We start from the raw sequence: 16,088 nt of genomic DNA on the forward strand, positions 1-16,088 counted from the left end.
CCTACCTTCATAAAGAGACAGCTCAACTAAACAAAAAATTGATAAAGAAATATCAGAACTGAACCACCCCCTTGAACATATGGAGTTAATAGATATCTATAGAGTATTCCACCACACTACTACAGAGTATACATTCTTTTCTGCAGCACATGGTACTTTTCCCAAAACAGATCACATACTAGTCCACAAAGCCTGCTTAAGTAAATATAAAAGAAATGAAATTACCACATGTATACTATCAGAGCATTGTGCAAATAAAATACAAAGCAATGACAGAAGAAATCACAGAAAAGGTGGAAGCACCTGGGAAATTAACGACACAGTCCTAAACCATGGATCACAGGAGAAATAAAAAAAGACATTTTAAAAATTCTGGAAGTTAATGACAGTGCTGGTACAACTCAACAAAACCTCTAGGAGACTACAAATGCAGTCCTAATGAATCAGTGCAATCAGTGCTCACATTAGGAAAACAGAGCAAGCTCTAATAAATATCCTTATGCAAAATCTTAAGATACTTGAGAAATATTAACAATCCAGGCCCAAATCAAAGTTAAGGAGGGAAATTATAAAGAATAGAGCAGAAATCAATGAAATTGAAACAAAAAATATTTTAAAAACCAACAAATCAAAAAGCTGATTCTTTGAAAGAACAAACAAAATTGATTATCCTTCACTTACTTACCAAGAGAAAGAGAGAAAAGATATAAATAAAATTACAAATAAAAAATGTGAAATCATAACAGCCAAAATTGTCAAAATTGAGGTGATAGTAACTACTTTTAAAAATTATATTGCAGCAAATTGGCAAATTTTGAAGATGTGAACACATTCTTAGACTCATACAAATTACTGAAGCTAAAGCAAGAAGACACAAATATGCTGAACAACCCAATAATAAGCAATGAAATCAACATGGTAATAAAAAAATCTACCAACTAAAATTTCCAGGACCTGATGGATTCACTGCTGAATTCTACAGAACCTTTAAGGATGTTATATCACCTGCACTCCTCAAGCTCTTCAAAGAAATTGAAAAGGATGGAGTGCTCCCAGACTCACTTATGGAAGCTGGTATCACCCAGGTTCCAAAACCAGATACAGACCTAACTAAAAAAGAAAACTGCAGGCCAATCTCCTTAATGAAAATAGATGCAAAAATCCTCAGCAAGATATTAGTGAATAGAATGTAGCACATCATCAAAAAGATCATACATCCAACATCCCTTCATGACAAAAAAAGAAAAACCTGAAGAAAATAGGCAGAGAAGGACCACACCTGAATTTGATAAGAGCTATTTAAGACAAACTAACAGCCAATATCATATTAAATGGGGAAAAACTAAAAGAATCCCTCTTAAAATCAGGAACAAGACAAGAATGACAATTATCACCACTTCTATTCAACATAGTACTTGAAACACTAGCCAGAAATCAGGTAAGAGAAAGAAACGAAAGGGATATATATATATAAGAATTCAAATTATCATTATTTACAGATACCATGATACTCCACCAAAAAACATAGAATTAACAACTTCAGCCATGTAGCAGGATATAAGACCTGCACACAAGAATCATTAGCACTTGTGCACACCAATAATGAACTCGAGGAGAAAGAAATTATGAAAACAATACTTGTCAGCCAGGGATTTAACTCAGTGGCACCACACCTGCCTTGCAAGTGCAAGGTCATGAGTTTGATACATGGTACTGAAAAAAAAACCCATACAAGAAAATACTATTCACAGAAGCTTGACAAATGAAATGAGCTTGACAAATGGAATACTTAGGAATTAACCTAACCAAGGAAGTGAAAGGTCTTTATAAAGAAAAATACAGTACTCTGAAAAAAGGAGATTGAAGACAACATTAGAAAATGGAAAAATGTCCTCTACTCCTGGATAGGCAGGATATTGTTAAAATGGCCATATTCCCAAAACTGTTAAACAGTTTCAGTGCAGTCCCAATCAAAATACCAAGGACATGCTTTTTGGATCTAGAGAAAACAATCCTAAAAGTCATAAGGAAGCAGAAAAGAGCCTGAATAGTAAAAGCAATTTTGGTCAATAAGAGCAAAGCAGGAGGCATTATAATACCAGACTTCAAGCTATACTACAAAGTAACAGTGATACAAGTGTCATGGTATTGGAACAAAAACAGCTTCTGGGATCAACAGAACAGAATAGAGGATACATAAACATCCCCAGACACATCCAGCTATTTGGCCTTTGACAAAGGGGCCAAAATCATACATTGGAGAAAAGATAACCTACTCAACAAATGGTACTGGGAAAACTGGTTATTTGTCTGCAGAAGATTGAAACTGGACCCATATCTCCTACCATGTACTAAATTAAAATCAAAATGGATCAAGGGTCTAAACATTAAAACAGAAACATTGAATCTACAGAAAGATTAAATAGGTAAAGCACTTGAAGCCATAGGTGTGGGAAAGTATTTTCTAAACAGAACTGCAATTGCTCAAGAAATAACACCAAGAATCAATAAATGGAATTACATCAAATTGAAAAGCTTCTGTACACCATGGGAATCAATTAGTAGAGTGAACAGACAGCCCACAGAATGGGGAAAAATTGCCAACTACTCCTCAGACAGAGTTCTAATATCTAGAATAATAAAGAACTAAAAAAAAGTAGACCACCTAAAATAAAAGACCAAGTGAAGAAATGGGGAAGTGAAAAGAACAGATACTCCACAGAGGAAGTAATACAAATGGGCAACAAATATATTTTTTAAAAATGTTCAACATCACTGACCTTTAGAGAAATCCAAATTAAAACTATGGGCCGTAGCAACGTTGCGAGTCACACAGAAGGCACCGAATCAGCCTGCTGCAGACAGGCAGGTCTGCAGACGCCATAGCAACATTGCGAGTCGAGTCACGCAGAACGCACCGAATCAGCCTGCAGCCCTGGCAGCAATCCACTGGACATTGCCCCCCCGCCCCCCACTCCTCTGGACAGCCACCTGGTTGCACACTACAAAGATACAGAGGACACCGGACCACCAGACCACTGTACTGGGTAAGTTGGAGTCATCTTCACCTCCCATTAGGACCGGGACTATCTTCAGGGGAAGGGCAGCTGGAACCTGTAATACAACTCTGCAGAGTTCAACCCTACAGGAGGATAGGGAGCTCAACTTGGGACTTGCAGCCAGAAATCTGCCTGAATCTCATGGGTCTGCAGCTAGCTTGATGAGACTCATTGACTTATATCTGCACACTGCATCCCACGTTGTCTATTGTGACAGCAGAGACATACCCTGAAAGAGGCCCTTCATCTTCATGGTTATTTTTTATTCCCAAAATTAGTTTTATTACTTTCGTTTTTTTCTCTTTTCTTTTCTTTTGCTCCTCTTATCTTTATTTTTTCCCCTACTCTTTGCAAATATTTGTTTTCCCCTCCCTTTTTTTCTTTTCTTTTCTTTCTTTTCTCTTTCCATTCTCTCTCTCTTACACTCACTCTTGCTCTCCCACATTGTTCATCTTCCCTTTTTGTCCCTGTTTTGGTCCTCAGTCAGAGTTCTTCTTTATTTTCCTATTATTCTCTTTTTTGTTCTCACCTGTGTCCTCTGGCCACACTGCTAACCTTCCCCTATCCTTCTTCCCATCTGTCCCTCCCTCCCCAACCCCTTCTAACTCCCCATCCCAAAGGGTGAAGTTGTTATATTGAAGAGTTTATTCATTATATGTCGGGTTGGTCCTTGATCTTGATTTAATTCACAGAGCTAAAGGTGATAGATTAATAACTACCACAAAATGTCATTTTCAAAGATGTACTTGATGCAATGGTGTTGCTGATTGTATCACTTGGGCTAAGGTGTTGTTACTGATCTAGTCAATGAACCTTCTTAGTATAAGGAAAATGAGATAGCCTTAGAGTCATTAGGGACTCAAAACTTCAAGACCAGCTATATCTGGGAGACACCCCTGAGAAGCAATCATTCCATAAGGGTTCTAATTACAAGCAATAAAGATACCTTCAATAAGCAATTTCAAACTATCAACCCAAGAGTTAAACCAAGGACAGTACCAAAAACAAAAATGAGAAGACATTTAAGCAAGGCACAAACTCAGACTTCCACCACACCGAGGGTAAATCCTGGGGGAAATGAGATGGAAAAGTCCCATAATCAACCACCTGGATACCCTGAACTGATAGCACAGGAAGTAACAAAACAGATGAATGAGGCTGTAGAAAAATTCAAAGCAGAAATAATATCCCAGATATCTGCAGAAATAAGAACTAGGACTAGAGGTCCCATTTGACCCAGCTATTCCCCTGCTGGGTATCTTCCCAAAAGAATTAAGAGAATCATACCACAGCGTTATATGTGCACCCATGTTCATAGTGCCACAGTTTGTAATAGCTAAAGCTTGGAAGCAGCCCAAGTGCCCATCAACTGGAAATTGGATAAAGAAAATGTGTTTTATTATAAAATGGAGTACTACTCAGCCATAAAGAGTGAAAAACTAGAGTCATTTATAGCTAAGTGGATGCATATCGAGGCCATACTCTTAAGTAAAATAAATAGGACACACGTGTAAATACTGAATAGTTTCACTAGTGTGAGAAACTGATAGTGTAAACAAGGGTTAAAATGATTAAAATGAAAAATTGATAATTTGAAATAGGAAAAAAGGTCCAAAGACAAAGGAGTGAAGGGAGGGGAAGGGGAAAGGAAAAGAGGGAAAGGAAAAACTATGAGAAAAGAAAAAAAAATGGAAATGAAATCTATGTAAATAGGGAAGGGTGGAGAGGGTGAAGGGTCCACAGGTAATGGGGAAAAAAAAATAAGAACCAAGATATATCATGTACAGGTACAAACACCCAATGATAAGTGTAAACAAATTGTATACCTAAAATGTACCAATAAAAGAGCTAAAAAAGAAAAAAAAAACTATGCTAAGATTTCATCTTATTCCAGAAAGAATGGCAATCATTAAGGAAAAGAAAATACTTGGAAGGCTATAGTGAAAAAGGAATCCTCCTACATTGTTAGTGGGAATGTAAACTAGCACAACCATTATGGAAATCAGCGTGGAGATTTCTCAAAGAACTAAAATTAGAAATTCCATATGACCCACGTATCCCCCTTATATGAATTTTCCCCAAAGTGTTATAGACATCATTCTACAGTGATACATACATACCAATGTTTATAGCAAGACAATTCATAATAGCTAAATTCTGGGAACTCTCTGTATACCTGTCAAGAGATGATTGTAGAAAAAAAGTGTGGTATCTATATGTAATGGAATACTACTCGGCTATAAAGAAAGACAAATTTTAGACACTTGTAGGAAAATGGATGCACCTGGAAAATATAATTTTGAGTGAAATAAACTGGGTACACAGGGTTAAATACTATATAGAACCTCTCATTTGAGTAAGGCAAAGTACAATCAAAGAGATCGATAGAGGATGCAGAGAAGGAGACATGGGGGTGGATCTCCTGCAAATGGGAAGGTGTCCAAGAGAAGAAGGGCAAGGGATGAGGGGAAGAGAAAGGAGAAGTAAGTAGAATAAAGATAAGCCATGTACAGTAATCTAATAACCTTAATGAATGTAAACATATACCATAAATGAGCTGAGATTAACAATACTGACAAGCATAAAAATGGGGAAAGAGGAATTAGAGTAGAAGGAAGGCTAGGGGAGGGCCAGGGATTTAGCTCAGTGATGCCACACCTGCCTCACAAGTGCAAGGTCCTGAGTTTGATCCCCAGTACAAAAAAAAAAAAATGCTAGGGGAGGGGATGGGGATTTTTAAAAAGGAAGCAAGTTGTATTATGTACATGTACCCATTCCCCAAAATGATGGTAAAATGCATATACTGAAAACATGTACTAATAAAACCAATTGTTACACAGTAAATAATGAGAAAGTATGGTAGCCAAACCAGAAAAACCTGGTTGATTTTGTTACTCTAGCTATTTGCACCCTCTTGATTTAATTAGCCTTCAGTCATCTTTTGATTTTACCTACCAAGATATGCTTTACCAGTCTTTGAATTTATGAAATAATACATTTGAATTAGTGCTTCATTTGCAATTCAAAATTTGATAATCTCATGGATAGACTGGAAGCTTTAAGCACTGAAAATCCATGGTAGATGTAAAGAGCTCAGTTTCTAATTTGCTAATATTTATCACTTGCCTTTCATGAATGAGAATGGATTGTCTATTCTGAAAGCTGAAAAATAAAGCTTCTACTTCCTCTGATTTCCTTTTGCAGTAGATACTTAATGGATGTGAAAAACAGCACTAAGTGTATCATCAATGGTAGCAAAATGTGGACATGACAAACTGATTAGATATGCCTAATTTCTAACAGCAGTGATATGTCCTATCCCCTTACCTGAGTGCCTTCTTAATTTATGTGCCAGTGGAACTTTCTGGTAAGTGACAAACTACCATATATTTTGTAGGCTGAGTCTCATATTGCTGATGGACTGAGTCAAATGGAGACTTCTTAGTATAAGCAGGATTTAAATCTGGTTCCTTAGAAAAAGAAATGGGGAAAAATGTTTTGTTTGTTTTTTTTTTAATCTGGTCTTTCTGGAATTGAATGCCCTACATAGCTGATCAATTTAGACTTGGGTCAGAGATACTGATCAATCCTTTATGTTTTGAAATGTGAATTTTGATGGATACAGAGAAATAGTAAACAGCTTTTCTCAATTATTATACCACTTGTGCTTAAATTTTATCTATTTTTTACCCTATAAACAGGGAATTCAATGTTTACCCATATCTCATCAGCTTTATAAAAGGCAGAACTGTAAGAATTTTAAATTAGCAAAAAAATTTGGTTTTCAACTAAATGACTACAATGTTGTGCCTCCAAGTAGTAAATGAACTCTTTTTTTTTTTTAGTTCTTTTATTGGTACATTTTAGGTATACAATTCATTTACATTTATCATTGGGTGTTTTTACCTGTACATGATGTATCTTGGTGTAAATGAACTGTTATGCTATTAATGACGGCATAATTTTTAATTATCTCTTCAATAAATTCCTGAAAACAGGCATCATTCAACTACTAGAAAAACAGAAAAACTAATGTGTTAAATAAAACACTTGTATATTTCATTAAAAAACAAATCACTTAGCATATATTTTTATACTGTCTGCTTGCCTTTCAAATACTTACTTTGACCCAGAAATGAGTATTATTTAGATCAAAGAGTATAAAAATGTAAGTGACTAAAATTTAATATTCTTTCTGTTTTTATGGTGGGCTTTCTTTTCTTGCTTTTCACTTTCTCACACATGTTGCACTTACATTAAAACTTATTACATGAAAATTTTCTGGTGAATAATTTTAAGATAAATGAAGGTACAAATAATTTAAGTGTATTAAAATCATAGTAATCCTTTAATTTGAAATGTTAAAAGCTGTTTAATGATATAGGTTTGTAGTTTACTTATTTCTTAAAATAATTTATACTTTGCTGGTCATGCCCAAAGATAGGTTCAAATACACTATTGTAAAAACCAGGTGACCTAAACTTTGCCAATTGTCATGAATTTCACAGTGAAAAGCCTGGCATTTCCAGTTGCCTTACATGACTAGTTGTAAATACAAACCAAACTTTTGTGCTTTCTAATTTTCTTCCAGAATTATCAATGTTCCACATACTAAGTGCTCAGTTTCCACTAAGCCTGCAGAAAAGAGGCCATTTTATGGCAATTTTGAAGATAAAACATTGTGCAATCAATAAAAATAATGTTTTCTATATCCCAATTGTTCTCTTTTAAAAAGCTGTATGAATTCTAACAAGCTTTTCAGAAATTATTTAAAATTATATGTAAAATTTGTAGTCATAAGTAAATGCGGCATAAAGAATTTAATGGAGCTGACTAGCATTCACCATTTGGAAATGTGTTTGTCAGAGTGGGAGCAGGTGTTGCCTGCAAGAAGTCAGAGCAGAACCAGGCATCAGAATCCACACCATATGTGGCAGAGGTGCCTGGAGACAGACAGTGTTAAAAGGCAGAAAGGCCATCATTCTGAGCTCAGGAATGATGCAGTGATGAGAATCAGAGAGAGAGCCTCTCCAAGGCTTGTTGCTGAGAATTGAAGCCCACCAGGAGAGTGAAGAAAGTCATTGCAATAAAGACAAAGATGCAGCAGACTGCAGCAGTTGGTAAGTTGTTGGGGTCAGCACCTCCTACTGGAGCCCAGCCTCTCTGTGGAGGAAGGGTGGGTCAAACCTGCAGTGGAACTGTGCAGAATTCAAACCCACAAAAGGTCAGGGAACTCAATTCCAGTCTCACTGCCAGAAACTAGCCTGAATTTCATTACAATTAATCAACTTAGATCTGTATGCTGCCCATGTCTATCAATGACAACAGAGACATGCCTTGAAGAGAACACTTTTTTTCTCTCCTCCTCCCTATCCTCCTCCTCCTTCTTCTTCTTCATTTCTCTCCTTTCTTGTTCCTGTTTTTGTCCTGTTTTAGTTTTTCTTGATTATTCTTATTTTTATAGTAACATGAACAGTTTTTGTAGTTTTCCTGTTCCTGTTAGTTTGTTCTATTCTTTTTATTCCTTCCATCTCACTTTTCCTCCTGTCTTCACCAATTTTCCAAGGTTTTCAGGATCTTCCTGTGTCCTCTAGCCTTTCTTCTAACCTTTCCTCCTTATATTTCTCTACATTCCCCACCAACTCCTTCTAACACTTCTTCCCAGAGGGTAAATTTGCTGTACTTATTTACTGCAAACAAATTTTTGATTGGTTCTAGATTTTGATATATAACCACAAACCTAGTTCATGCAGTTAAAGGTGGCAAACTAATAGTTACCACACTTTGTCATTTTCTAAGCTGGTTGATGCTATTGTCAAAGGTTTTTGTATTACTTTAGCCAAGGTGACATAATTATCCTAATGAGTTGTACTTTCTGGTATACCAAATCTGAGATTTCCTAAGAGTCATTGCAGATTCAAAACCCCAAAGCCAGCAAAACCTGGAAGGTACCCCAGAGAATTAGTCATTCCATAAGGGCTCTAAATATTAGCAATAAGAATACTTGAAATATTCACCCAGTGCTGAGAACATGAGCCTTCTAGGCCACCATACCACCACCCCCAGTGCCAAAGTGGAGCCTTTTGGGCTGCCATACCACTGCACCAGTGCCAAGGAGCAGCCCCCCCATATTGCTGAGGAGGTGAGCCTAGAAGGCACCAGCCTCACATGCCCCCCAACCAGAGGTGAAATGAGAAGACACATAAACAAGACTCAAAACAAGACTGCCAGATCACCTAAAGCAACCCAAAAGGGAAACGAGATGGAACACTCTGATACTCAACCACATGGACTCCCTGAACTGGCAACAAAAGAGGATCTGGAAAAAATGAAATCAGAAATAATTTCTCAAAAAACAGCAGAGATTGTGCCCATAGTGCAAGACATGATTAATAAATCTAGAGAGGACACAGATTAAAAAAATAGAGGAGCTGAGGAACATGATGGAATCCCACTGTAGGAAACAAATGGAACCCAAAAAACAGATGCAAACGATTTGCAGAAGATTAAAAACTCCATTGAAAATCTATGCAGCAGAATGAGACAATGTGAGGACAAAATTTCAGATATAGAGGATAAGAATGCAATTAGTGACAAGGAAAAGAAAAATTTCTTGAAAATAGTAAGGGACCATGAGAAATCAATCAAGCATCTGCTGGATGATGCAAAGAAGAATAACATAAGACTGATTGGAGTCAATGAAGAAACCAGGAGAGAGTGCAGACAACATAAAAAACCTATTCACAGAAGTGATGGCAGAAAACTTCCCAGGCAGGGGAAAGAACATGATATACAGATAAGTGAGGCATATAGGACACCAAATAGTCTTAATTTAAAAAACCCTATACATAGGCATATAATAGGTAAGATTTCAGAAACACAACAGAAGAACAAAATCCTACAAGCAGTGAAAGAAAAGAAATCACATACAAAGGAAAGCCCATCCAAATCACAGCAGACTTCTCAATGCAAAGCCTCAAGGCAAGAAGAGCTTGGAGTGATGTATTCCAAGCCCTAAAGGAAAACAGCCTCCAACCTAGATTGATGTACCCTGCAAAACTCTCTTTCAAAATTGATGGAGAAAGAAGATACTTTCATGACAAAGAGCACTTTAGGAACTTCAGGAATACCAAACCAGCACTCCAAAAACTTTTAAACAATATCCTAGGAAAAGATGATGAGGATCACAAAACCAGGAAGCCATGCAGAATGAATCCATCCAGCATGACAATAAATTAAATGCAAAGGGGGAGAATTCAACAAAAAGAAAAAGTCATGACAATGATAATTCACTACATATCAGTTATAACAATCAATGTTAACAGTCTCAATTCAATCAAAAGAAATAGACTGGCAGAATGGGTCAAGAAGAATGGTATCCAACAATACACTGCATGCAAGAAACACACTTAATTCAAAAAGAAAGTCATAGACTGAAAGTTAAAGGGTGGAAAACAATACTCCATGTGAAAGGAACCTGAAAAGAATCAGGAGTAGCTATCCTTTTTACAGATCAAGTGGATTTTAAACCAACACTGATTAAGAGAGACAAAGAAGGATAGTACATCCTTGTAAAGGGAACAATCCAAGAGGAAGAGATGAGAATCATAAATATATATGCACTAAACACTAGTGCACCAACTATATAAAACAAATACTAACAGACATGAAAAATCACATTAGCACTAACACAATAGTAGTGGGGGACCTCAAAACCCCACTGTCACAGAGAGATAGATCAAGTACACAAAATAAGCAATGAAATACTAGAACTCAATCAAATTCTTGAACAAATGAACTTAACAGATGTTTACAGAGTGTTCCACCCCCAAAAATCAGAGTACACATTCTTTTCAGCTGCTCATGGATTGTTCTCCAAAATAGACCACATACTCCCTCATAGAACATGTATAAGTAAGTGCAAAGGAATTGACTTTATTCTCTGTATATTATCAGACCATAGTGCAATGAAATTGGAGATCAACAGCAAAAGAAACTGCAAGAATTTCATAAACATGTGGAAATTGAACAACACACTTCTGAATAACCAGTGAGTCACAGAGGATATTAAAGAAGAAATCAGACAGGTCCTTCAATTAAGTGACAATGACAATACAACATACCTGAATCTATGGGACACAATGAAAGCAGTCTTATGAGGGAAATTCATAGCAGTGAATACTCATATTAGGAAAACAGAGAGAGCTCAATTACACAACCTGATGCTCAACCTTAAGCTTCTAGAAAAAGAAGAGAACAATAAACCCAAAGCTCACACAAGGGAAGAAGTTATAAAAATCAGAGCAGAAATCAATGCAATGGAGACTAAGAAAACATACACAAAAATCAATGAAGCAAAGAGTTCTTCAAAAGAATAAACAAAATTAACAAACCCTTAGCCAACCTTACCAGAAAAGGGAAAGAAAAGGTGCAAATCCATGCAATTAGGAAGGAAAAAGAAGAGATAACAAATGGACCCAGCAAAAATCCAGAGGATCATCAATACCTAGTTTGAGAACCTATATGCCAATAAGATGGAAAATATAGAAGAAATGGTCAGATTCCTAGATATGTATGAATAACCAAGGTTCAATGATGACCTAAAAATTCTAAACAACCCAATATCAATAAATGAAATTGAAAATGTAATTAAAAACTTACCAACTAAGAAAAGACCAGGTACTGATGGCTTCACTATTGAATTCTACAAGACATTTAGAGAGTAACTACTCTTTAAGCTCTTCAATGAAATTGAAAGGGAAGCAATACTCCTAAATTCATTCCTGGAAGCAAGCATCACCTTGATCCCCGAAGCAGAGAAAGACCCAACCGAAAAAAAGAACTATGGACCAATCTCACTAATGAACATAGATGTAAAAATCCTTCATAAGATACTGGCAAATAGAATGCAGAAGATTATCAAGAAGATCATACACCCTGACCAAGTGGGATTCATCCCAGGGATGTAGGGATGCTTCAACATATGCAAATCAATTAATGTAAGACATTATATCAATAGAGCCAAGGACAAAAACATATGATTATCTCAAGAGATGCCAAAAAATTATTTTACAAAATCCAACAAACATGCATGATAAAAACCCTAGAGAATATTGGAATACATAGTCTTTATCTCAACCTTATAAAAGCCATCTAAGAAAAACCAACAGCCAATATCACAATAAATGGTCAAAAACTGAAATTCTTCACACTAAAAATCAGGAACCAGACAAGGATGTCCACTATCACCACTTCTGTTCAATATAGTTCTGAAAACATTAGCCATAGCAATTAGACAAGAGAAATAAATAAAAGGAATAAAGAAAAGAAACAAAGAAGTCAAATTGTCATTATTTGCAGATGACATGATACTCTATATAAAAGACCCTAAGAATGCCACCAAAAGTCTTCCAGACTTAATAACCAAATTCGGTAACATAGTTGGATACAAGTTCAACACACAAAAATCAATAGCTTTTCTGTACACAAAAAACAACTCACTGAGAGAGAAATAAGGCAATCAATTCCTTTCACAATAGCATCCAAAAAAATTGAAATACCTAGGAATCATCCTAATGAAGGAAATCAAAGACCTCTTCTCTGAAAACTATGGCACTCTGAAAAGAGAGATTGAAGATGATATCAGAAAATGGACAGACATCCCCTGCTCCTGGGTAGGAAGGATCAACATACTGAAAATGGGCATACTTCCACAACTGCTATATAGATTCAATCTAATTCCAATTGAAATCCCAGCAGCATACTTCACAGACCTGGAAAAAACAATCCAAAAATTCATTTGGAACAAGAAGAGACATAGAATAGCATAAGCAATTCTAGGCAATAGAGACATGGCAAGGGGTATCACAATCCCCAACTTGAAACTATACTACAAAGCTACTGTGAAAAAAGTGGAATGGTGCTGGCAAAGAAACAGACCTGAAGACCAGTGGAACAGATTAGAAGATGCAGAAACAACTCTAGACACACTCAGCCATCTCATCTTTGACCAAGGAGCCAAATACCCTCACTGGAAGAAAGATAGCCTCTTTAATAATTGATGCTGGAAAAATTGGGCTTCAACTTGCTAAACATTAAAACTAGACCTATATCTCTCACCATGCACTAAACTAAAATTGAAATTGATTACAGATCTAAATATTGAAACAGAAGTGCTGAACTGGCTGGAACATAAGTTAGGTAGGACATTTTTGTAGGAAAAGATTTTATGAAGAAAACCTCAGTTGCCCGTGAACTAGCACAATCAATCAACAAGTGGGATCTCTTCTTATTAGAAAGCATCTGCATGGCAAGAAAAACCACCAATAGTATGATGAGACAACCACAATGTGGGAAAAATGCTTCTCCTGCTTTTCCTCAGACAAAGGTATACTATCTAGAATCTATAGAAAACTTAAAAAAATCAGACCTCCCAAATTTAAAGACCCAATCCAAAATGCACATCTGAAATGAACACACATTTCCTAGCCAAAGAAGTAGAAATATCAAATAAAGATATGAAAAAGTGTTCAATATCAGCGGTCATTCATGAGATGCACATGAAAACAATGCTAAAATTCCACCTCACTCCAGAAAGAATGGCTGCTATCATGAAATCAATAACAAATACTGGTGGGGCTATGAGGAAAGAGGAGCCCTACTCCACTGCTGGTGAGAGGTTAGATTGGTGCAACCACTGTGGAATTCAATATGTAGGTACCTCAAAGAACCAGGACTGAATGTCCCATTTGACCTAGATATTCTGCTGCTGGATATCTTCCCCAAAGAATTAAATGAATCACACCACAGGGATATACATGCACCTATGTTCATAGAAGCACAGTTTGTAATAGCTAAAACATGGAAGCAGCCCAATTGGCCATCAACTGGAGAGTGGATAAAGAAAATGTGGGGGTTTTAATAAAATGGAGTACTACTCAGCCATTAAAAATGAGAGCTTAGAGATATTTATAGCTAAATGGATGAACATTGAGGTGATATTCTTAAGTGAAATAAATAGGACACACATATATAAATACTGAATAGTTTCTCTGGTGTGAGAAACTGAAAGTGTTAATAAGGACTAAAAGTTATAACAGATAATGTGAAATAAGAAGAAAAGCACTAAATGGGAAGGGGAAGTGGGATGGTAGGAGAAAAGAAAGAAGGGAATGGAATTAATATGAGAAAATGAAAAAATGGAAATAAAGTCTGTGTAAATAGGCAAGAATGGAGGGGTTAATGGGAGGGCAGGGGAATGGGGAAAAATAAGAACCAAGACAGATCATGTAAAGGTGCAAATTTCCAATGATGAATGTCATTATAATGTGTACCTAAAATGTACCAATAAAAGTAATTTAAAAAAGTATACTCGCAATAAACAATCTACAGTCATCAACCTCTGAATTAAACTAAAAACATCAACAACAACAAAAATAGAAATGAGAAGACACCTAAAAGATACAAAAACAAATTTCCAGCTCATCAAAGGCAAATCCAGAGGGCAATGAGGTGGAACAATTCAAAAGTCAACTACCTGGACTCCCTGAACTGGTAATATAGAAAATAACAAAACTGATGAAAGAGGCTCTGGAAAAAAATCAAGTCAGAAATAATTTCTCAGATAACAACAGAGATGGTCACCATAATGAAAGGCATGATTTTTTTTCTGCTGCTTATTTTATTTCAACAATCAACTGTCCGCCAGGAAGAAACTCCTGATGTCACAGCCCATTCACCTGCACCATTCTATTCTCAGAAAACTGCATCAGTGTCCCCAAATATAAAAATATCAAATAATGAAACTTGAACAGATTTTTAAACCAAAAAACGAGGCCTATCGTAGCTTGAATTTGGTGGAGGGGAGTGAAGTGACTTCAGTGGTCAGGTCGTCTTCCAGCAAAGGGGTGAGGGGCACAGCCAGGCAAAGGCAGGACACTGCAGGACCCACTGTCAACACCCCAGGGTGGGCTGCTGCACCTGATAGCTGTGGTACCTCAGAAGGCTAAAATAAATGGTACCTTCTGTCCTGAGTGGCAGCTGAGGAGGTCAAAGGCTGACCCTGAGTGACTCTGTTGAATGGCACTCAGGATGGTTAAATTCATTTCCAATGTGAGCTTCACCAGCCCCACTTCTCAGAGCCCTGGCCTCCTCTTGCCATGTCCTCCCCCACAGTCTCTACAGCCCTATGACCCAGGGTTGGAGACCTCAGAAACCACCCTTCTTCCCTTCAACTCCAAATGAGAGTTAGCTCCCACCTTCTACCTCTCAATATCCTTCCTCCTTGCACAACATGAAACACAGAAGAGAAAATCACTGCCGCCATCCCTGACACCCACCACCGGCCTGGAGGGCGGTCGGCTTAGTGAGACTGTTCCTGAGATGAGGATAGGCGGGCCTCGCCAGGCACCTCTGAATTCTGGCTGTCATTGCTCTCAGGCTTGATGTTCAGTGAGAAAGTTGGGGCCAGCGGGAGAAGGTGGAGCCGGAAGAGGAAGACTGGTGGGAGGGTCAAGGGCTGCTGCTGTGGCTGTGGCGGTGGCAGCGGTGGTGTGTAGTAGTTTGGGAGGAGGCCTCCCATGGGTTCAGGTCTCCCATGGGTTCCAGCGCCAAGACTCCTCCTTGGTAGCTGGTGCAGGGAGCATGCTGAAAGCCCTTATGCATGGCTGGGGATGCACCCTCGTAGCCCAGTGGGAACTGGTGAAAGGCATGATTATTAACACTAGAGAAGATACCGATTTTTTAAAAATATAGAGGTGCGGAAAGTAACAAAACCATGAATACTCAGCATAGGAAAGAAATGGAAAACATGAAACATCCAAGCAGATATCCAAGAGATTTGAAATTCCATTGAAAGTTTCCACAGCAGAATAAATGAATATGAGGACAGAATTTCAGATATAGAAAACAGGATTGTGGTTAGCAAACACAAAAGGACAGATTTCTCAAAAATAGCAAAGAGCCATGAGAAATCAATCCAAAAGCTACTAGATGATGCAAAAAAGAATAACTTAAGATGGATAGAAGTCA

The 16,088-nt window shown here is 37.2% G+C and overlaps 1 protein-coding gene across 1 annotated transcript in view; it reads left to right on the top strand.

The window, feature by feature from the left end:
- Bet1 (Bet1 golgi vesicular membrane trafficking protein) overlaps positions 1-15,002 on the top strand; it is a 45,864-nt gene extending 30,862 nt beyond the window's left edge. The window contains exon 5 of the mRNA XM_087204716.1: positions 801-15,002. Coding sequence (XP_087060842.1) covers positions 801-826 — 26 coding nt within the window. The 3' untranslated portion in view covers positions 827-15,002. The remainder of the gene's footprint in view (positions 1-800) is intronic.
- The last annotated feature ends 1,086 nt before the right edge of the window (positions 15,003-16,088 follow it).

The sequence above is a fragment of the Heterocephalus glaber genome, unplaced genomic scaffold, assembly GCF_053883595.1.
Source record: "Heterocephalus glaber isolate CG9 unplaced genomic scaffold, H.glaber_assembly_v1.0 deba00000546, whole genome shotgun sequence".
NCBI lineage: Eukaryota > Metazoa > Chordata > Mammalia > Rodentia > Bathyergidae > Heterocephalus > Heterocephalus glaber.